Genomic DNA, 23,907 nt, shown 5'->3' on the forward strand with positions numbered 1-23,907 from the left:
TTAGCGAGGTTAACCAATGAAATAAGAGAGAAGATCTAAATATAAGCTCAATTAGAAATGAAAGGGGAGATATTACTACTGATAACAGAAATATAAAAGATTATTCAAAGCTACTATGAACACCTTTATGCACATAAACTAGAAAACCTAGAGGAGATGGATAAACTCCTGAAAAGATACAACCATCCTAACTTAAATCAGGGAGAATTAGATACCCTGAACAGACCAATAACGAGTAGCGAGATTGAAATAGTAATAAAAAAATTAAGAACAAAATAAAGTCCAGGACCAGATGGATTCACAACAGAATTCCATCAGACATTCAAAGAAGAATCGGTACCAATCCTATTGACACTATTCCACGAGGTAGAGAAAGAGGGAATTCTCCCTTAATCATTTTATGAGCCAATATCACCCTACTACCAAAACCAGGGAAGGACATAACCAAAAAAGAAAACTACAGACCAGTATGCCTGATGAGCATAGATGCAGAAATCCTCAACAAAATACTAGCTAACCGAATCTGACAGCATATCAAAAAGATAATCCACCGTGATCATGTGGGTTTCATACCAGGAATGCAGGGATGGTTAAACATATGCAAGTCAATAAATATGATAACACCACATAAACAGAATTAAAAACCAAAATCCCATGATCATCTCAATAGATGCGGAAAAAGCATTCAGCAAAATGCAGCATCGCTTTATGATTAAGCTCTCAGCAAAATCAGCATACACGAGACATACCTTAATGTAATAAAAGCCACCTGTGACAGACCCACAGCCAACATAATACTGAACTAGGAAAAGTTTGAAAGCATTCCCCCAAGAACTGGAATAAGACAAGGATGCCCACTCTTACCACTCTTCAGCATAGTACTGGAAGTCCTAGCTGGAGCAGTCAGACAAGAGAAAGAAAGAAAGGGCATCCAAGTCGGTAAATAGGAAGTCAAACTGTCGCTGTTTGTTTGCCGATGATAGGATTATTTATGTTGAAAACCCGAAAGACTTTTCCAAAAAGCTCCTAGAACTGATAAAATAATTCAGCAAGGTTTCAGGATACAAAATTAATGTACACAAATCAGTAACTCTTTTGCTCTTTTATACATTAACAGCGATCAAGCTGAGAATCAGATAGAGAACTCAACCCCATTTACAGGAGCTGCAAAAAATAAAATAAATACTTAGGAATGTTCCTAACCAAGGAGATGAAAGACCTCTACAAGGAAAACGACAAAATACTGCTGAAAGACATCACAGACAACACAAACAAATGGAAACACATCCCATGCTCATGTATGGGTAGAATCAATATTGTGAAAATGACCATACTGCCAAAAGCAATCTACAAATTCAATGCAATTCCCGTCAAAATACTACCATCATTCTTCACGTAACTAGAAAAAAAATCCTAAAATTCAGATGGAACTAACAAAGAGCCTGCATAGCCAAAGCAAGACTGAGCACAAAAGGCCAGGTGCAGTGGCTCATGCCTGTAATCCCAGTGCTTTGGGAGGCCAAGGCAGGCAGGTTACCTGAGGTCAGGAGTTTGAGACCAGCTTGACCAACATGGTGAAACCCCATCCCTATTTAAGAAAATACACAAATTAGCCGGATGTGGTGGCTTGTGCCTGTAATCCCAGCTACTTGGGAGGCTAAGGCAGAAGAATCATTTAAACTCAGGAGGCGGAAGTTGCAGTGAGCCAAGATTGCACCATCCGTTGCACTCCAGTCTGGGTGACAAGAGTGAGACTCCATCTCAAAAAATAAAAAAATAAAAAAATAAAAATAAAAAGAACAAAGCTAGAGGCTTCGTTACCCAACTTCAAACTACGATATAAGGTCATAGTCACCAAAACATCTTGATACTGGTATAAAAATAGGTACATAGACCAATGGAACAGAATAGAGAACCCAGAAATCAATCCAAATACTTACAGCCAACTGATCTTCGACAAAGCAAACAAAAACATAAAGTGGGGAAAGGACACCCTATTCAACAAATGGTGCTGTGATAATTGGCAAGCCACATGTAGGAGAATGAAACTGGATCCTCATCTCTCACCTTATACAAAAATCAACTCAAGATGGGTCAAAGACTTAATCTAAGAGCCGAAACCATAACAATTATAAAGATAACATCAGAAAAAAATCCTTCTAGACTTTGGCTAGGCAAAGACTTCTTGACTGAAAGCAGATGCAACAAAAACAAAGATAAATAGATGAGACTTAATTAAACTAAAACACTTCTGCACAGCAAAAGAAATAATCAAACAGGCAACCCACAAAGTGGGAGAAAATTTTCACAATCTGTACATTTGACAAAGGACCAACATCCAGAATCTACAAAGAACTCAAATTAGCAAGAAAAAAACAATCTTATTAAAAAGTGAGCTAAGGACATGAATAGACAATTCTCAAAAGAAGATATACAAAAACATATGGAAAAATACTTAACATCATTAATGATCAGGGTAATGCAAATAAAAACCACAGTGAGATGCCACCTCACTCCTGCAAGAATGCCCATAATAAAAAAATCGAAAAATAGTAGATATTGGTGTGGATGTGGTGAAAAGGGGACACTTTTACGCTCTTGATGAGAATGTAAATTAATATAACCGCTATGGAAAACAATGTGGAGATTCCTTAAAGAACTAAAAGTATATCTACCATTTGATCAGCAATCCCACTTCTAGATATCTACTCAGAGGAAAAGAAATCATTATATGAAAAAGAATACTTGCATATGCATGTTTATAGCGGCACAATTTGGAATTGCAAAAACACAGAACCAACCCAGATGCCTATTGGTCAATGAGTGGAAAATGTAGTGTATACCAATATATTATAGATACTACCCAGCAATAAAAAAGAGTGAAATAATGGCATTTGCAACAACCTGGATGGAATCAGAAACTACTGTTGTAAGTGAAGTAAGTCAGGAATGGAAACCCAAACATTGCATGTTCTCACTCATAAGTGGGAGCTGAGTTATGAGGATACAAAGCCATGAGAATGATACAGTGGACTTTAGGGACTTTGGGGAAAGGGTGGGAGGGGGATGAGGAATAAAAAGCTACAGTGTATGCTGCTTGGGTGATGAGTGCACCAAAATTTCGGAGATCATCACTAAAGAACTTAGTCATATAACCAAACACCACCTGTTCTCCCAAAATCTATTGAAATAAAAAATTTTTAAAAATTTAATAATTAAAAATCTCTTACTCAAGTTACCAAATTCAGATAGTATGATGCGTGAATTCTGCTATTTAAGAAGTTATTCCAATTTTATACAGACTCCTCCACAGAATATAAAAAGGGATAGCTCACCACTCATTGTATGAAACTAGAATAACCTTGATAATGAAAAAAACGAAACTAGGACACTATCAGAAAAGAAAAATACAGATCACTTCTACAAACCCAGAAGCAAAGCATCCAGGGGAAACCATCACTAATCAAATCTAGATATTCTTAAAAATTATTTTTGTAATTGACTATAACTTTTCCTAGAAATGCAAGATAATTCAACATTAGAAAACCTATGAATGTAATTTGTCACACTAACAGATTAAGGTGGATACAAACCCTGTACGATCAGAGAAAGCATTGGAACTCTAGCACAAGCACAGTCAGCCAGAGGTGAGAGGAGCGGAGATGAGATTGCAGACATTGCTGATGACTGAAACTGGGTGATGGGCACGTAGGGCTCATTGTACTCCACTCTGTGTATGCTTCAAATGTCCGTGATAGTTTTTTTTTAAAGTAAGACCTAACACTCCTTCGAAATAAAAACGCTTAGCAGATTACGTTAGTATCAGGGGTCTTAGCCAGTAGAACAAGAAAAAATGAAATAAAAATTCTCAGGTTTGACAAGAAAGAAAAATGTCATTATTTACAAATGAAATATACACAGAAAACTCAAGTGCTGTCATTGCAGATGGTATCTACATAGAAAAACATGAAATTGGATTCCTACTTGGTACCAAGTATGAAAATCAATTCTAGATAGATTAAAAGACAAATAATATAGTATGAAAGAACAAAGGATAAAAACAAGTAACTCACAGGAGAAGAAGCTATGATCAACTTTACTGCAGTCAGGGAAATGCAAATTAAACCCTCAATGAAACAACTGTTTCCACCTGTCAGTTTAGCCAAAATTAAGACATCTAACAAGATTTAGAGAAGAAGTGGAGAAATTAGGGTTTCTTTATGCTGTTGGTGGGTTGGTAGAGCCACTCTGAAGAGTAATTCATTGTATCCTGTCCACTGGAATTGGCACAAGCAGTTCCTGCCAGATACATGCCCTGGAAAGTTTCTTGCCCAAGTGCACCAGGAAACATGTAAAGCCATTCTAGCAGCATTATTTGTAATAACAAAAACCTGAAAATCACCTACATGTTCACCATCAGGAAAATGGATAAGAGAAGTGTGATCAGTTTGTGCAGAAGGGAAGATGAGTGCCCTAGAACTAAGTGTGTTTATAGCGTATGATACTATTTAAGGATGAACGATGTGCAAAACAGTATCATATACTGTTTATGATATGGATGTAGTAAACATATAAACGCTTGCACAGGAATGATGAGCACCAAATTCAGGACACGGTGTTCCTGGTGGTGGGGTGGGAGTTGCTGGGAGGTGGGGAGAGGAAGAGGAATGAGACTGGGGAGTTCTGGCCACATTTTGATGTTTTATTTCTTAAGCTGGGTAGTGGATACACAGAGGTTAGTTAAATTATTCATTGCATCTTTTGGAGTGTTTAAAATATTGTGCAATTAAAAAATAAGGGGATATGAAAAGATGAACTAATTAAACATTGACCAAAAGAAAGCCGGTGTAGGCCGGGCATGGTGGCTCATGCCTGTAATCCCAGCACTTTGGGAGGCCAAGGTGGGCGGATCACTTGAGGTCAGGAGTTCGAGACCCGCTGGCCTACATGATGAAACACTGTCTTTACTAAAAATATGAAAAATTAGCTGGGTGTGGTGGTGCTGAGGTGGGAGAATCGCCTGAACCTGGGAGGCAGTGAGCTGAGATCACGCCACTACACTCCAGCCTGGGCAACAGAGCGAGACTCCGCCATCTCAAGAAACAAAACAAAAGAAAGCTGATGTATTAATGTCAGCCAAAAGAGGTAAAAAGAGGATGGATGAGAATAAAGGGGCATATTACATGATGAACAGAGGATGCTGCCAGAAGGAACACACTGCAGGGCATGAACTTGCAGGACCTAACAACCTGGCCTCAGAACATTGACCAAAAACAGACAGAATTACAAGGAGAAATAAAAACTTTACCATCTTATAAGAGATTTATAACATGTCTCTGTCAAACTGAAGGATGAAACTGACAAAAGATTAGAAAGAATCTAAAAACATGAACCAGTTGTCACATACAGAACTGTACCCAACAGATAGCGAATAGAATATTCATTATTTGGGGCACAAGGAACATTTGCAGACGTTGACCGTTTATTAGGTCACTCAAGAAACTTCAATGAGTATTAATTACTGTCCAGCTGGGCGCAGTACCTCACCCCTGTAATCCCAGCACTTTGGGAGGCCGAAGTGGGCAGATCACCTGAGGTCCATAGTTTGAGACCAGCCTGGTGTGGTGAAATCAAAATGGCGAGACCCCATATCTACTAAAAATACAAAATTTAGCCAGGTGTGGTGGTAGGTGCCTGTAATCCCAGCTACTCTGGAGGTTGAGGCAGGAGAATCACTCGAACCTGGGAGGTGGAGGTTGTAGTGAGCCAAGATCATGCTACTATACTCCAGCTTGGGTGACAGAGTGAGACTCCAACTCAAAAAAAAAAAAAAAAAAATTGCTATCCTGCAGAGCACAACTTTGATATCATTTAGATAAACAGGCACCGTTAATAAAAAGTCATTTAATAGCTTTCTCATATTTGTAAGTTGAAGGATTTGGGAGTAAAGAGGAAATCAGAAATCGTGATGGCTATTACAGATTATTTAGAACTGAACAGTATCACAACTTGTAAGGGGAACCTGAAACAATACTTAAAGGAAAACTTATAATCTTAATGCAGCTATCAGGAAAAAAAGGATAAAAAATAAACAAGTACTCTTAAGAGAAAAACAAGGCCGGGCGCGGTGGCTCACGCCTGTAATCCCAGCACTTTGGGAGGCCGAGGCGGGCGGATCACAAGGTCAGGAGATCGAGACCATGGTGAAACCCCGTCTCTACTAAAAAATAGAAAAAAATTAGCCGGGCGCAGTGGCGGGCGCCTGTAGTCCCAGCTACTGGGGAGGCTGAGGTAGGAGAATGGCGTGAACCCGGGGGGCGGAGCTTGCAGTGAGCCGAGATTGCGCCACTGCACTCCAGCCTGGGCGACAGAGCGAGACTCCGTCTCAAAAAAAAAAAAAAAAAAAAAAAAAAAAAAAAGAGAAAAACAAAAAAGCGTCTTGCTGTGTCACCTGGGCACTGCAGCCCCGAACTGGGTTCAAGTGGTCCTTCCACCTCAGTCTCCCAAGTAGCTGGCACCATAGGCACACACCACCATGCCCAGCTAATTCTATTTTTTGTAGAGACATGGTCTCACTATGTTGCCCAGGCTGGTCTCAAACTCAGTGGACTCAAGCTATCCTCCCACCTCAGCCTCGTAAAGTGCTGGTAATGCAGGCATGAACCACAGAGCCTGGCTTAACAAGTACTCATATGAAGAATCCAGAAGGAGGAATAATAAACCAAAGAAAAATTGAAAACAGATGATGCTAAGAGTAGACATTTGTTATGCAGATCACTGAAACACCAAGATAACAAGCATGTTCTTAAGGAGACTCATGAAATAGATAATTGAATGAAGTGACCAAGGAAAAAAAGCACAAATAAAAAATGAAACCCAAAAGGGAGTTGTAACTATAGGAAAAGGAGATTTTTTTTTAATTCCAAAAGAATATTATGGCAACTTTATGCCATAAGATTGAAGTGTAGATGAAACATCATGCTTTTTTTTTTTTTTTTTTGAGACGGAGTCTTGCTCTGTCGCCCAGGCTGGAGAGCAGTGGCGCGATCTTGGCTCACTGCAAACTCCACCTCCCGCATTCACGCCATTCTCCTGCCTCAGCCTCCCGAGTAGCTGGTACTATAGGCGCCTGCCACCATGCCTGGCTAATTTTTTGTATTTTTAGTAGAGATGGAGTTTCACTGTGTTAGCCAGGATGGTCTTGATCTCCTGACCTCGTGATTGGCCCACCTCGGCCTCCCAAAGTGCTGGGATTACAGGCGTGAGCCACCGCGCCTGGCCAAAACATGCATTTTTATAGGAAGATATTAAGTTGATTAAATTAGCTCAAGAAGAAATTTTGAAAACCTGGACATTTCATAACTATAAAAGAAATTTAACCGATAGTCAAAATTTTCTTCCTATCTTTCTGCCTCCTGCTTGGGGCCCAGTCAGTTGTAAGGCGAGTTTCACCAAGCCTTTCAAGAAGAAATAATAACTATTTGACTTAAACAATTTCAGAGAAGGGAAGAAATCATTTCATGAGGCTAGTACAACCTTGACACCAAAGCCATGCAAGGACAATTTAAGGTAAAATGCAGATCAGAACGCAAGCTCTGTGGGGCAGGGTCTTTGTTTTATCCACTGACCATCCTAAGCACCTGAATATCGCCCAACACGGCAGGCACGCTAATGTCTGCCCAGTGAAAGTAGATTCATTCAAATCTCATGGCATAAAGCTGCCATAATATTCTTCTGTAATTTAAAAAATCTCTTTTTCCTATGTTATGACCCCCCTTTTGTGTTATAATTTTTATTTGTGCTTTTTTTCCCCTTGGTCTTGCTATATAATTATCTACTTCATGTGTCTCCTTAAAAACATGCTTTTTACAGTCTTGTTATTTTGGTGTTTTTTTAATCTGCATCACAAATGTCTGCAAATAATCTAAAATCTATATAAAAATCAAATCAGCTGAATGTATTTAAAAAGAACCTCATAGCTAAGCTGTGTTCATTCTAGTAGTATAAGAAACACAAGCAATACAAGAAATTGTCAGTGTAATTCCTAATCTCTACAAGTTAAAAGAGAGCATGTGTGATAGATGCAGAAACTTGAAACGTTGATAAAAGTCAACTTTCATTCACGATAAAAAAAAAATCATACTAAGAATTGACAGGAGTTTAAAAAAATCTGCTAAAGAGTGTCTACAAAAAACCTACAACCAGAATGGGTGATAGCTAATGGGTATGAGTTTCTTTTTTTGAGGGGATGAAAATGTTCTGAAATGGACTGTGACAATGGTGACACATATTTGTGAATATACTAAAAACTACTGAATTACACACCTTAAATGGGTGAATTATATCCCAATAGCGCTGTTATTTAAAAGAGACCGTAGCAAGGATCATAGATAATAGTAAAAGATTAGAAGTATTGTTAAAAGAAAAATCAGGATGCCTAATATTCAAGCAGTTGAAGCTAATGTAGTAAGAAAAAAGAAGTAAAATGACCAGAAAGGAATGGAAAAATGCTATTATTTGCAAATGTTGTGATTATTTGTTATAGAAAATCCCAGATAATATATTAAATATAATAAGAAAATTCATCAGTGTTGCTGAACACAGAATAAATGTACAAAAATATAGCTTTTCTATATAATAACATTATTCAATTAGAAAATTCAATTTAAAAGAAAAGTCTCATTCACAGTAGTAACAAAACTTCCAGGTGCCCAGAAATAAATCTAACTAAAATTATGCAAGACTTTTGTTACAGTAATTAGGAAATGTCATTCAAGGCCCTAAGGAGCTGAATGCTTGCACAGATATGTTTATAAGTGGGAAGTCTTAAAATGATGATGTCAGTTCTCCCCAATTTAATTTATGAATTGATGCAATCCTGATCCAAATTCCAATGGTACTGCTCTTGGAATTCAGCATATTGATTATATGGAAGAGTAAAAGTCCAAGAAAAGACAATTCAGGAAGAAGAAATTTGTCCTACCATATATCATGACTTTTTATAAAGCTACGGTAATGAAAATAGTGTGGTATACGTAAAAATGAAATATCAAAAGAACAGACCAGAGAACCCGGAAACATTCCAAACATATATAGAAAGTTGGTTATATGAGAAAGATGTCATTGGAAATCAATGGAGGAAGGATGGACTATTCAAAAATTTGGGTCTGGGAAAATTGGCTTTCCATATGAAAAAAATTGGATCATCATCTCCATGCATACACAAAACTTCAGTTGGATTAGAAACCTAAATGTAAAATATCAAGCTTGAAAATGATTTAAAGGGTAAGAGACCAGACATGGTGGCTCATGCCTATAATCCCAGTGCTTTGGGAGACTGAGGTGGGAGTATCGCTTGAGGATGTAAGTTCAAGATCAGCCTGGGCAACATAATGAGAGCCCACCTCCAAAAAAAAAAAAAAAAAATAGCTGATAGTGCACCCCTGTAGTCCAAGCTACTTGAGAGGCTGAGACAGGAGAATTACTTGAGGCCAGGAATTTGAGGTTACAGTGAGCTAGGATTGTGCCACTGCAGCCTCGGCAACAGAGCAAGACCAGTCTTTAGAAGAAAATAAATAAATAAAAAAAATATATATATATAATGAAAATATCTTTATGATCTTGGATGGAGAGGAATTTCTTTTCTTTTCTTGTCTTCTTTTTTTGAAATGGAATCTAGCTCTGCTGCCCAGGCTGGAGTGCAGTGGTGCGATCTTGGCTCACCGTAACCTCCGCCTGCTGGGTTCAAGCGATTTTCCTGCTTCAGCCTCTCGAGTATCTGGGATTACAGGCACCTGCCACCACGCCCAGCTAATTTTTGTATTTTTAGTAGACGGGGTTTCACTGTGTTGGCCAGGCTGGTCTTGAACTTGTGATCCATCTGCCTTGGCCTCCCGAAGTGCTGGGATTACAAATGTGAGCCACTGCACCTGGCCCGAATTTCTTTTTTTTTTAATGGAGATGGGGTCTTGTGATTGTGGCACTGCACTCTAGCCTTGACAATAGAGCAAGACCCCATCTCCGAATTTCTTTTTTTAAATGGAGTTGGGGTCTTGCTCTATTGCTAAGGCTGGAGTGCAGTGTCATGATCATAGCTCACACAACTGGCTCAAGTGATCCTCCTGCCTCAGCCTTCTGAGTAGCTGGGACTACACGTGCACACTACCACACCTGGCTCATTAAAAAAATTTTTTTGAAACAGGGTCTCGCTCTGTTGTTCAGGCTGGTCTCTATCTCCAAAGTGTTGGGATTACAGGTGTGAGCCATCTCTCCCGGCTGTGTGTGTGTGTAGTGAAAATATCTTTATGACCTTGGATGGAGACGAATTTCTTAAGATGCAAAAAGCAGAAAACATAAAGGAGCAGACTGATAAGACTGATATTTGATTACGTTAAACTTTTTTAATTACAAAAATAAAAGCAAACAGGAGACTAAAGATATTTACAATAGATAATGCAGATTGAGTATTAGTGTATACAAGAATACATTAGGAAGTCTCAAAAGTCAGTAAGAAAAAGATGAGTCATCAGAAATAGGAGCCGGGGGGTTGAAAGGCAGGGCACAGAAGATATCTAAGGGTCCTTGGGCAGGAGAAATGTTCAAAGTCACTGACTTGCCTCTTTTTTTTTTTGTAGAGATGGGGTCCCACTATGTCACCCAGGCTGGTGTCGAACTCCTGGGGTCAAGTGATTCTCCCACCTTGGCCTCCCAAAGCGCTGGGACTACAGACGTGAGCCACCATGCCTGGCCAATGCTTTTAAGCCCTTTCATCTTTATCAGATTGGGAACTATCAAAGGGTGTGACAGTGCCATGGGTGGTGTGAGGTTGTTGATGAAGAACCATCCTCTGCTGCTGGCAGGAATACAATTTGGGATAACCATTCTGGAAACATCTAGTGAAGTTGGCGAAGGTATGCATAGTCTACATATCTGGCAGCTTCAGCTCTAGAGAAGCTTCACATATGCACGAGGTGACATATATAACATATAAACATTTCGGGAAGCCACTAAAAGTACCTGTGAGAAGGAAAATGGGTAATGGAAAATTGTGCGATGGTTTACACAAATAAGTATATTTATATGTATCAACGTGGAGAGCTGGGTGTGGTGGCTCACACCTGTAATTTCAGCACTGTGGGAGGCTGTAGGGGGCTGATTGCTTGAGCGCAGGGGTTCAAGACCAGCCTGGGCAACATGGCAAAATCCCATCTCTACTAAAACATACAAAAAATTAGCTGGGCATGGTGGCACCTGCCTGTGGACCCAGCTACTCAGGAGGCTGAGGTGTGAGGATTGATTGAGCCTGGAAAGCAGAGGTTGCGGTGAGCCGAGATCACACCACTGCTCTCCAGCCTGGGAAACAGAACAAGACCCTGTCTCAAAAAAAAAAAAAAAAAAAAAAAAAAAAGAATGGAGAAACCTCAAAGCTGTATTGTTGAATGAAAACAGCAAGTTGAAGAATGACGTGTAGTCTTGTACCTTCCTGTGCATGTTTAGCACATATGCAGTATTCTGTTTATACATACGTGTATGTGTGTGATGTGTAGTGGAACCCTGAAGACTTGGATCCATTCATCCAGCAAGGGATTACTATCCACAATATACAAGGAACTCAAACAACAGCAAAAAAAACCAAATAATCACATTTAAAAGTGGGCAAAGGCTCTAAATAGACATTTCTCAAAAGAAGACATACAAATGGCCAACAGATGTATGAAAAAATACTCAGCATCACTAATCATCAGGCAAAGACAAATCCAAACCACAGTGAGGTATCGTCTCACCCATTTGGGGTGGCTGTTATCAAAGACAAAAAATAATAAATGCTGCAAGGATATGGAGAGAAGGGAACTCTGTCACACTGTTGATGGGAGTGTAAATTAGTCCAGCCACTCTGGGAAACAGTATGGAGGCTCCTCAAGAGGAGCCATAGTACAAAAATCCCACTGCTGGGTGTTTATCCAAAGGAAAGGAAGTTGGAACATGGAGGTGGTGCCTTCCTCCTCATGCTCATGCCAGCACTATTCACAGTAGCAAAGATACGGGATCAGCCTAAGTGCTTGTCAACAGGTGAAAGGATACAGAAAATATGGTGTATATATATGACAGTGCTATTCAGCCACAGAAAGAATGAAATCCTGTCATTTGCAGCAACATGGATAGAAGTGGAGGTCATTAAGTTAAGTGAAATAAGCCAGGCACAGAAAGACAAACTTCACATGTTCCCCCTCAGATGTGAGAGCAAAAAAGCTGATTTGGAGGTAGAGGTTAGAATGATGGCTATCAGAAAGTGGGAAGGCTGTGGGAAGAGGGCATGAAGAGAGGCTGGTTAAGGGGTACAAACATAGTTAGACAGAAGGAGCGAGTCCTAGTGTTTGATAGAATGGTAGGGTAACTATAACTAACAACAATACATTGTCTATTTCAAAATAATCAGAAGAAAAGGTTTAAGATGTTCCCAACACAATGCTAAATGTTTGAGGTGATGGATATGCTGAATACTCTATTTGATCATTACACATTGTATGCATGTATCAAAATACCATAAGTACCCTAAAATATGTACAAATATTATGTATTGGTAAAAAAAATTTAAAATGGCTGGGCACGGTGGCTCACGCCTGTAATTGCAGCACTTTGGGAGGCTGAGGCAGGTGGATCACGAGGTCAGGAGATCCAGATCATCCTGGCTAACACGGTGAAACCCCGTCTCTACTAAAAATACAAAAAATTAGCCGGGCGTGGCGGCGGGCGCCTGTAGTCTCACTACTCGGGAGGCTGAGGCAGGAGAATGGCGGGAACCCGGGGGCGGAGCTTGCAGTGAGCCGAGACCGCGCCACTGCACTCCAGCCTGGGCAACAGAGCGAGACTCCGTCTCAAAAAAAAAAAACAAATTAAAAAACACCCACAAATAACAAATAGAAAGTGACGAAAAAAGACTTGGATCTGTGTCAGATCGTTGATTGCAGTTGGTCATGGGGAGGGGAATCATTGCACATGGGGCAGAATTTCCATTTTGGGTGGGGGACACACGAGTATTTATTATTTTCTTGTATGTTTCCAAACATAAAAGTAGAAAAGAGACATGAGTTTGCTACTAGGACAAGGGTTGCATTTAGCCAGGCTGTGAGGCCGGACCCACCAAGTGGAGTGGCAGGAACTGAGAGCATAAGGCTCTGCTTCTGCTGGGTGGCCGTGTGCAGCCCCCAGTCCCCTTTGAACCTCGGCTTTCTTGACGGTGGCACAGTGACGTGGATGGCGCTGCTTCGTCCCTCCATGCCTGAGCTCACTGCTGCCCTCAGCTCTACCCACCTCCTTCTCCTGTTGGGAGCTCCCTTTTCATTTCTGGCTGAAACCCTAGAGCATGTTCATCTTTTAAGACCGCGTTCTGCAGCCATGTCCTTCTGGAAGCTTTTCTGGAGGACCCTGGGATGCCCAGACCTTCGGAAGCAGCAGCATCTAAAGGCCTGGATGTGCGTGTGTGGACGTGGCGGTGCGCGTGGACGTGACGATGCACATGCACTTGTGTGGGTGACGGTGCGTGTGTATGGGGAAGGCAGCCACGGGGGCTTGCCCTGTGTTCTCTCCATCCTGGTAGATCCTGACAGGAGAGGACTGGAATGCAGTGATGTATCACGGGATCGAATCGCAAGGCGGCGTCAGCAAAGGCATGTTCTCGTCCTTTTACTTCATTGTTCTGACGCTGTTCGGAAACTGTATCCTTCTGTGGGGCTGGGGCAGAGGGTGGTCAGTGCTTGGCCCTCCTTTTCCCCATGGCCAGCACGTGGATCCCTCCAGGAGGACTGGGGGCCATGGACGTGAGAGATGCATTCTCAGAGTTGAGTGCAGATGGAGAACATTCTGCAGGTGGCTGGAGCGCAGGAGTCTGGAGGCTGCGGGACTCAGCTTGAGGGAGCATGAGCTGCTGTGTGTGGGGGTATCCAGAGGTGGGGGTGGGTGCGGCCAGCAGCAGGCCTTACGGATTCTGAGCAGCAGTGGGGGAGCCTCACACTCCGGGCAGGTGGGTTTTTGTTTTCACTTTGATTTAATTGCGTGTTTAGGTTTTGGCACTGGACTTTAAAAAGGAGCCCTTCCGCCTGCTGATACCGTCCCCTTTGCAGAGAAATGTAAGGAAAGGTTTTCTGTGGAGGATGACAGTTGGGCTGTTTCAGGACCTTGAGTCGGAGGGTGGGTCTGTGGGGTCAGGGTGAGTCCAGCAGCCGGTGGTGAGCTCTGCCTCAGCCAAGGGCCATGATAGGGACAGGGCTGGGGCCAAGGAAGATCTGGAGGGAGAACTGCAGCGTTCATGGTACAGGTGAGGGTGAGGGCTATGACTAGCAGTGTGAGTGTGAGTCCCCCTGTAGCTGAGGTGGGAAGTTAAGGCCTAGGAGAAGTGTCTTTGGTTCTCAAACTCACCTGAGCATCACAGTCCCCTGAGGGATGGTAAGCCTGGATTCCAGCCCTAGCCCACGGTGTCAGAGGCAGTGGGACTGGGCTGGGGCCTGAGAATGTGCATTCTCACAGGCTGCCCGGGGAGCCCGTGTTGCTGGTCTGGGGACCCCACTTTGAGAACCGTTGTGGCAGAACACCCTACAGGACCCTGAGGAGCTGGAGACAATGTCTCCCGGCTCTGCTTCTCCTTCTACCTTCTCACACACGACGGCCACTCACCCCGTCTCTCCGTCCTCGTCTCTTCCTCACTGGTGCTGGTGCCATCAATGCCCTTGCACACTTCACCTTCTTTCCTGTCTCTGCCTCCCTGTCTCCTCATTCCTTGCTCCACCTCTCCTAGGCTGGCCCAGCAGGGGCTCACTCTCTCAGCCTTGTTTGTCACGGGGTGGTCCTTAGGCTGCAGCTCAGGTCCTGGTCCACAGAGTGGGGGATCCAGCTTCCCTGGGAAGCTGAGTGTGAGCCTAGGAGGGGGCAGTGTCTGCTTTCGAGATGGGTGGCCCTGGGGCTGGCACCGGAGGCACCAAAGAAAGGCAGCCACAATTGTCAGAGAGGGACAGAGGCCTCAGACAGGACAGCCAGCGTCCAGAAGGAGGTGCCTCTGTCTTGAGACAGAGCAGTGGCCAGTGGTTCGCCATAGCTGAGTCTGACCCTGACACTGAGGCCAGGCATGCTGGCCACAAGCGTCCCCCTCCCATCCACTCACGTCACTCCTGCTGGATCCCAAGGGGCATGGCCCTTGGTCCTGCTTTCTGGGCATGAAAGCCTCTGAGGGTGTCGGTGGCTGTGGCTAGTGCCTGGAGGTGTCAGCCTGGCCTCAATGTCCTGCCCTGTGGGATCTGCTGGAGCTCTGTGTGGACTTGCCTGTGAGGCTCTGGCCTGGGATATGTGCTCCCTGGACCCCCAGGGAGGGGGTACCTGTCCAGCCAGGGAGGGACCTGACCTGCCTGGGTCACTGCTGTTGGCCTCGTACAGAGCCAACTGCTCCTCGGCCTGGCACAGGCCGGCACTACAGGGAGAGTGGCTGCAGCCTAGGCAGGGTGAGTCGCAGGCCTGTGGTGGAACCGGCTCGATCACGTGGAGTGCAAGGTTCTAATGGGGGCAACTTCCTCTGTCTGAGTCACTTTGGGTTGTCAGCACTGACGGGGAGGGGCTGATGGCCTCAAGTGGACGGAGACCAGGGGTGCTGCCTGCCATCCCACAGAGGATTGCTCAGCCCCAAATGCCGCAGGGCCTGGGCTGAGAAACCTGGAGTGATAAAATGGCCAGGAGGGTACCCCTAATGGCCAGGGTCTGGAGGGACAGATCCGAGTCACAGCCAGGGTCCTGACTCTGTCAGGGGTGGTTCTGGGAAACTGCGCAGGGGCAGGGAGGTGAGCGTTCAGGAAAAGGCAGCTTCCAGTGACAGGTGAAGAGTTCCTTTTGCAAAGAAAAACACCGTGACCGGACAAGGACCTGGTCCCGCAAGCTTTGAGGAGGAGGCTGCCCACCCCAGGTGGTGCCTGTGCCGGGACCTGTGGCAGGTGCTTCTCTCTGGGCCTTGGTTGCTTCATTTCTACACGGTGGGGCAGCACCTCACACTGGGCTCCTCGGGGGTCAGTTGAAGCAAGGTGCAGTCCCAGGATCCAGATCATGCCATCTGCCGTCTCCATGGCCTGATATGAGTGCTGTGATCTAGAGGGGGATGCTGCAAGGGAGAGGCCCCAGGACACCATGCGGGAAAAGAAAATGGAAAAGGAGGGGAAGGTAGCACTAGGTGGCGTCTGTGGGCCTTGGACCTGGGACCCGGCATGTGCTGGCCACGGGTGGGTTTGCCTGCTCGTAGTTTGTCTGAGGTGGTCTCTGCTCACAGGACCCAGAAGGCAGTGGAGCCCCACCTGGAGCCTGTGGAGTAGAAGCTGTTTGTGGGGAGGCTTCTTGTGCTGGTCGGAGCTTGGGGAGTTGGGAGCACAGCAGGCTGCCCGTGGGCCCTTGTTAGGAGGCAGAGGCAAATGGCTCCAGCACAGCCTCTGAGCTTTGCACCTGCACAGTCAGCCCAAAAGAGCTGGGTTGGGGGAAGAGGCTCAGGTGGGCATGAGGGGAGGCTGGTTGATGGGAGGCTGGGTGAGGGGAGGCTGGGTGAGGGGAGGCTGGGTGATGGGAGGCTGAACAAAGGAGGGATTGGCAGAGAGGCTGGAGGTGAGGAGGGAACAGGGAGCTGGAGGGCCTAGTGGCTGGGCTGGAGTGTGTCTGAGGATGGGGCCTGGGGGAGCTGGTAGGTGCCAAGGGAAGGAGGCTGGAGGCTGGTTGGGATCTGGGGAGATGGGGGAAACTGCAGTGTGACTGTGGGGCCGTGTGGGGCAGAGGTTCCCTTCCTCAGCTGGACCCAACCAGACACTCTGCTGAATGTCTTCCTGGCCATCGCTGTGGACAACCTGGCCAACGCCCAGGAGCTGACCAAGGTAGGTGGGGACAGGGAGGGGCTGGTGTCAGCCCATGCCACTTGAATGTGGCCGCAGCCAGGAGGAGTCTGGGTCCTGGGTTAGGGCCTCATGTGTCCCCTGTCCAGGAGCGTTACCTCGGGTCCTGGCGGGCAGAGGCTGGTCTGTCACTCAGGGGCTGGAGGCTGCAGCTGAGGATGCAGGGAGAGCCAGAGCCCAGAAGGCAGATGGACAGGCAGGCTCTCAGAGAAGCCAGCACCAGGAAGAACGGCCTGAACGGCAGGGTGTGCTGGGAGCAGGAGGGGTCTGAGCGGGAGGAGCAGCTGGTGGCCTGTCCCAGCACAGCTGTGCCACAGTGGGACAGCTGCTGCTTCAGGCAGTGCCCAGCGGGTGCCATTTTAATATTCCTCTCATCCCTGAACCTGGTGGGGGATGCGATTGTACATATCTCCCTCTGTGATATCCCTCCGGATGACATGCCCCCGCCTGGTCATGCTCTCCCCAGCCCTGGACACTTGTAGTGTGGCCACCTGCCATCTGAGTCGCAGGCTTGTGTGTTGACTCAAGCCCTAGCTCCTGGCAGAGGTGGTGCTGCCTCTGGTTTGGCATGAACCACGCTGCAAACGTCCCACGTGCATGCTCTGTACATCAGCATGTACCTGTGTGGGCACCGTTCTGTGTGCGTGTCACCGTGTGCCCTCTTCTGCCTGTGCACCATCCCTGGACAGGTGTCTGCATGCACCTGTGCACGTCTAGGGGTCTGACGCAGCTCTGTCACTCCGGTCCAGTGTCTCTCCATGCCTGCCTTGTTCTGGGGCTGAGAGAGGCAGGTTCAGGATTTCTGTTCCTGGGCAGCAGAGATGCAAGTGTGCCACAGAGCTTCTCTAAGAGTGAGTGCTGTGCAGGTGTCCCTGCTCCCCCCACCCAGCTCTCCGGGAGGGGGACATGGTCCGTGCAGTGTGCCAGCTGCAACCTGAGCCTCCCTTTGCTTCTGCTCAGCCTTCTTACTCCCATGCCTCCAGACCTGGGCCATGGCTATACCTGGGGGCCTGGATTCCTCCCTGGTGCTCTGGTTTCTGGCTTCTGCCTGTTCCTGTCTTCAGCCTGTGCTGCTTGGGTTGGGGGAGCCCAAGCACCCACAGAGCTCTCCTTGGTTCTGTGGTTGCCTTGGAGGGCCCTAGCTGTCCTCGGTGGGCTGCACTGGAGCGCTGGGGCCCCATTGTCTCTTTTAAGTTCTATCGTGAGGACGCAGAGAGCCGTGTCCTTGGGGCCCTGTGTCCACATACATGTACCCTCATTGGTGGCCCCCTTTTGCGTAACTGGCCTAATTCAGGAATTTCTTCTCCGAGAATTGGGGCCACTGGGGGCCTGTCTGTGTCTGGCTGTGGGCATTTTTCTGGGCTGACCAAGAGCCCCAAAGGTTGTGACTCAACCATCCCCTTCCCTTATACTCCCACAAAAGTATTACAGCACTATGTACTTTTTGAAGTGAGGATAAGCTTGAATTTGTTTGAGACCTTCCGGGGGACTTTAGAACACTCCCTGGAGTGACTGGCGAAGTCCCCGCCCCAGAGGATGGAACCGGATCCTTGAGGAGGGACCTGGGTGTGGGTGTTTCCTGCTGGGTCTGGCTTTGCCTCCTCTCTGGGCTTGAGGTTTGAAGGTCTCTTCTCTGTGGAGGGAAATTCGCAGGCAGCTAACAAGGGACTTAGTTTTTGCCAGTGTTGTGCCCCAAAAGAAGATTCAAGGGCATTTTAGGGAATATTGGGAATGCTGGCTCCCAGGGGAGCCAGGTGGGTCTGGGTTTCAGGATTGTGAGGAAACAGTGGTGGCTCCAGTCCAGATAGACGACATGGAAGTCGTAGCTTCCCTTCTGGGGCCTGTGGTCTCAGCCTAGAACCATTGATCCGGAATCCAGGTGCTGAGCATGTTGGTCTTGTTTAGTGACTTGGGGTCAGGGCCAGAGGGGGCAGAGGAAACTGCACCTGCCTGCACGTGCGCACATGCCCAGCCCTGAGGTCAGGAGCCATGTGAAGCTCAGGGCCAGGCACCGCAGGTGGTCACCCAGGAGTGGGGGAGACAGGGAGAGCTTCTCACAGCCACAGCTGGGGACACGGGGACAGACGTGGTCTGCTGGCTCCAGGTAGAAAAACTCAAAGGTGGTGCGTGGCCCACTGGACACCCTCCTGGTGGCAGTGCTTATGGGCAGTGCTGGGTCAGGACTCAGCCATGGGTGCAGAGCCTCTTGCCCTTGCTCTTGGCTATGTTCAAGTGTGACTGATGCTCCTGGGGGGACGGGTGGGACAAAAGGAGGGACAGATTTGCCTTTCACTGGGCAAGTTCAAGGGGCCATGGTACAGACAGGCTGAAGGCCAGACGTGGTAGCTCACACCTGTACTCCCAGCACTTTGGGAGTGCTTGAGCCTAGAAGTTCAAGAAAAATTGAATTAAAAAAAAATTAGCCAGTGTCCACAGCTGCCAGCTTCCCCTGCAGGTGGCTCCTATCCCTGCCTGAGTCCCCGGTGGGCTGCAGCCTCTACTAGCTGCTGCTGCCCCAAAGACCAGCACTTTCTGCTAGGCTTAGAGACAGGCCCTCCGCAAACACATCTTCCTGGTGCCCTTCAGGCAGGATCAGGGCTGGTATGGGTGTGCACACATGCTTGGAGTCCCAGCTGTGTGGAAGGCTGAGGTGAGAGGATCACTTAAGCCTGGGAGGTCGAGGCTGCAGTGAGCTAAGATTGCACCACTACCCTCCAGCTTGGGTGACAGAGCGAGACCCTGTCTCTGAAAAAAAAAAAATAACAAAAAGCAAAACAAACAAATGGAAATATCCAATCAGTGGCTGGGTACCTGGGCTAGAGCTCAGAGTAAGGTCAGGATAGCACAGAGGTGAGGCTGTAGCCTCCAGGGAGACGGCAGAAGCAAGAGGGCACTGAGGAAGGAACCCCAGCAACCATTACCTTCCAGTCACAGACACAGAAGGGGAGGCCCTGGAGAGCACCAGAGAGAGCTCCTGTGGAGTGGCTCGTGGGGGGCCACGTTCACTCGGGTGGGCTGCCTATCTCCACTGGACAGAGAGCAGCACTGTGTATTTTTTGAGGCCCCTGGAGGAAGAGCTGATGGCATTAGAGTGGCTGTAACACTGTGAGGGGAACTGGACATTTCTCTTTGCTCAAACAGGATGAAGAGGAGATGGAAGAAGCAGCCAATCAGAAGCTTGCTCTGCAAAAGGCCAAAGAAGTGGCCGAAGTCAGCCCCATGTCTGCCGCGAACATCTCCATCGCTGCGTAAGGCTCCTGGGACCAGACCGTGGGGTGGCAGTGGGACTGCTGCAGGTCCCGTGGCTGGGCCCTCCCCAGGGCACCCCTTCCAGAGGCTTCCTCAGAGGGCCCCTGGCCTTGGCTGATGAGGACACAGCCCCTCCTCGGACTGAGATGAGAGCCTGGGGGCTCCAGGGCTTTTTCTCAGTGTGAACAGGGCCAGGGTCTGGCCAGGCACAGCCCTCACATTGTGGCTGGGATTGTCTGCCATGATATTCACTCCCTGGATGGCCTCAGGGTGGCTCCAGGCCCCTCCCCAGGCAACTGTGAATCAGTTAGGGGAGGGAGTCAGTAAGTTGATTTTATGCACAGCTTTTCAGAAATGTATTTTATGAGCCAAGAGATTCTAGGTGATACCTGAGCAGCCCGAGAGACTTACTGCAGTTTCCAAAAACGTCTCTCAAGTGTTTGGTACTGGGACCGAGGTTGGAGGGTTATTCTGGCGAAAACGGCTTATTCCACAGAAGCGCATTTGGAGGCATTAGGGGCTTTAGAGTTTGGGCAAAGCGTCCAGCCCAGGGCCAAAGGCTGCAGTGAGCCGAGCGGTGGGAGGTCAGTCCCTAGGAAGGGAGGCAGGAGTCTGGCCCATGGCCTGGTCACAGGGTGGGCCACAAGAGTGCAGAGATGCCCCTGCTGGGGGCTTGTTCTCTGGGCCCAGCTGAATTGAGGTCTGGAGCCGCTAGCTCCGTCCGGCTGCATATGCCCGCCCCCCACACCTCCCATTCCCCATGCTGATGGGTGGGCCCCTGCCCTTCAGCTGGCCACCCGCCCTGCCGCGAACACGGAGCACAGGGCCGGGCACAGCCACAGGTACATCTGTAGTGACGTGTGTCTGCACTAGTGTGTAAGCATGTTGGCATGTGGATGAGTGTGCTAGGTGTGTGTGTGTGCACTTGAGAGTTGCACAGTGACCGTGTGTGAGTGCATGTGCTGAGTGTGTGCACACCCATACCAGCCCTGATCCTGCCTGGAGGGCACCAGGAAGATGTGTTTGCGGAGGGCCTGTCTCTAAGCCTGGCAGAAAGTGCTGGTCTTTGGGGCAGCAGCAGCTAGAAGAGGCTGCAGCCTGCCGGGGACTCAGGCAGGGATGGGAGCCGCCTGCGGGGGAAGCTGGCAGCTGTGGCCATCACGCAGAAGACTGCTGGGGGCTCAGTCCTCAGTTGTTTAATTTCGATCTTTCATCGTCTTGGCCAATTCGGTTATTTGGTCCGTTAGTTATTTAGTCCACTTAGTTTGGTTACTTGGTCCAGGGGTCGCTGCCAGGGCTCTGTGAGCTCTGCAGGTGGGTGGTCTGCCATAGAGGGGGCGAGTGGTGTGTTCACCTCCTGGCCTCGTGCAGGCCTTGGGTTGTTCTCTTTAGGACTTGCCTTCTCTGCTGTTCCTAGAGGCGAGCACTTGTCCCTTGACCCCTGCTGCCTGCAGGGCCTGCCTCCTCTTGGGGGTATGGGAGGGTGTCCACTCCCATCTGGGCTGAGACCTTGCCGAAGAGGCTGCCAGGGCCCTGGCAGTCATGGAGCCTGAGTCAGGCTGCCTGAAAAGAAGGCTGGATACTTCCTTATCTGCTGCCCTGTCCTGGTTTTGAGACACTGCTATGCAGGACCAAGGCAGTAGACTGGCATCCTTGGGCACAGGGTACATCGACACCACCTGTTGGCCTGAGCACCACGCTGATTCCTACGTGAGGACAGAGCTTCTTTTCTGCCGGGGAACCCATAGGTGTTCTTCCTCAAGGTGGGTCTGGAGCCAGGTGTCAGCTCCGGCACCAGCATCCTCAACTCAAGCAGGCTGCAGCCCTCACACGTGGCAAGGGGCGGCCGGCCCGAGCCAGCCCGAGGCATCCAAGTGTCAGCCCCCATGGTCCCTGCCTGAGGTGTAGCTGTGGGCCCTCATCCTCTGTGGCATGTCCTCAACCCACCGGTTGGACATGACAGCCAGTCTGATTTCCACCACAAGATTCCTGCAGGAATCAGCCTTCAGGGGTTTCCTTCAAGGAGGGCCCTGCACCTGGCGAGGCCTGGCCCTGCTGCTGCTGTTGAGTGTCTGTGTCGTGCTGAGACCTCCGAGGGCTGAAAGCTGTCTGTCATCTGTCCTCGTCTGCTTCCTGTTGTCCTGGTGGGACGAGCAGTGCCACCTCCTGTCCTGCTCTCATTTCCAGCACCTTGAGCTGCTGGGCTGGGCGACAGCAGTGCCCTTGAGTACCCTTCGCCCTGCTCCTGCCCCCCACAGCTGTACTGCGTGACCTGTGGAGCAGGGCCAATGCCGGGCTTAGTGCCCTGGGTGCTGGGAGGACTTGGGGTGTCCTTGGTGTTTAAGAGGCTCTCAGTGATGCTCGGTTTGGCTTGACACAGACGGTGCCAGAACCTACCTCAGAAGGGTGCCCTAGTGTGTTGCATGCAGTGCTGTGCGTATCCTGGGCCTCAGGTGACAGCTGCTTGGAGGGACATGTCTTCCTGGTTCTTTGCTGGGTCAACCTCATCCTCACGTGGATTTCTGAACACTGGCAGCCTGCAGAATCACACTCACTCATACACACACACTCACAAATACATACAGGCAGGCACACACAGACACACAGGCACACAGGCACACAGACTCACATACACACTTATACACAGGTACACACAGACACACAGTCACATAGGCACAGAAACAGAATCATACACACAGACTCACACAGACACACAGATTCACCCTCACAACACTCACAGTCTCACACATTCAGTTATAATCATCCCACACTCTCACGTACACACACAATCTCACACATTCACGCACATGGTCTCACACACTCATCACTCACGGTGTCACACACACACACCCTCTCACACACACATGCCTGTTTGCACCCAGAGCCTATGGGCAGTGAGCTGCTTTGACTGCCCACAAAGGCACAGAGACCTTGGTTATGAGAAGGAGGGGCTGGAGCCCACCTGGCCCTCCCCTGGGAAGCTAATTGGAGGGAAATGGCTGTAAAGGAAACTTTGGTTTCCTTCTGTTGGTTTTAGAAAAGCCTTTGAAAGTCACTTGGAAATGGCTGGAACTGCACCCAAAAGGAAGGTGGGTTGGGGTGTAGCTTGATTTGCCCCGGAGGTGTCCTGGTGGCCTGGAAGCGCCTGGGTTGCAGCCTGGGGAGCACTGGGGCTGGAACCAGAGTGGGGCCCAGGTGCTTGCCTGGAAGACAGGTGGGTTTGGCAGCGGGGCCCAGGTGGCATCTCCGGGAAGGGCATCTCTGGAAAGGGCACCCTTGCCTCCTTTGTTAGCCTATGCTGCCCCATCTCCAGGGCCAGGAGACAGTGCAGTCAGCCTCCCACCTCAGGGTGCTGGGGGCTGTTTGGAACTGCAGGAAAATCGGTGTTGGGTCTTCCCAGCCACACTGCCTGTCCTGGGCAGTGTGTGCTGAGTGATGGATGGGCCCCCGAGCTAATGGCTTCTGTCTTCCAGCAATTACAGGGTTTGCTGTCTCACTTTTCTGCAGTCTCACTTTTCTGCATGTGTGGAATTGGTTCTCAACTTCTCTTTCACCCTGAGGTCTCGGCTGGTGCCCCCGTCTGACAGACGCGTCCGCGGCCTCCTGTCCAGATGCACACGGCAGCCTGCGCCTACACTGGCGTGGCTCTCAGTGTCCCTGGTTCTCTCAGAACTCTCTCTGATTTTCTCACTTCTGTCTGTTCTGTTTTTTGCATGTGCAGTTTTGTAAAGCAAGCTCGAGGTACTGTATC

The 23,907-nt window shown here is 48.1% G+C and overlaps 1 protein-coding gene across 10 annotated transcripts in view; it reads left to right on the forward strand.

The window, feature by feature from the left end:
• CACNA1B (calcium voltage-gated channel subunit alpha1 B) overlaps positions 1 to 23,907 on the forward strand; it is a 250,421-nt gene that overhangs the window by 120,077 nt on the left and 106,437 nt on the right. For all 10 annotated transcript variants that reach the window (XR_012094909.1, XR_012094910.1, XR_012094908.1 and 7 more), the window contains exons 16-18: positions 13,598 to 13,715; positions 16,822 to 16,889; positions 20,049 to 20,155. Coding sequence is in view for 6 of the 10 variants with exons in the window: in XM_073022144.1 (XP_072878245.1) it covers positions 13,598 to 13,715; positions 16,822 to 16,889; positions 20,049 to 20,155 (293 nt within the window). In the remaining 4 variants the exon portion in view is untranslated. The remainder of the gene's footprint in view (positions 1 to 13,597; positions 13,716 to 16,821; positions 16,890 to 20,048; positions 20,156 to 23,907) is intronic.

Source organism: Chlorocebus sabaeus, chromosome 12 (genome assembly GCF_047675955.1).
Source record: "Chlorocebus sabaeus isolate Y175 chromosome 12, mChlSab1.0.hap1, whole genome shotgun sequence".
Taxonomy (NCBI): domain Eukaryota; kingdom Metazoa; phylum Chordata; class Mammalia; order Primates; family Cercopithecidae; genus Chlorocebus; species Chlorocebus sabaeus.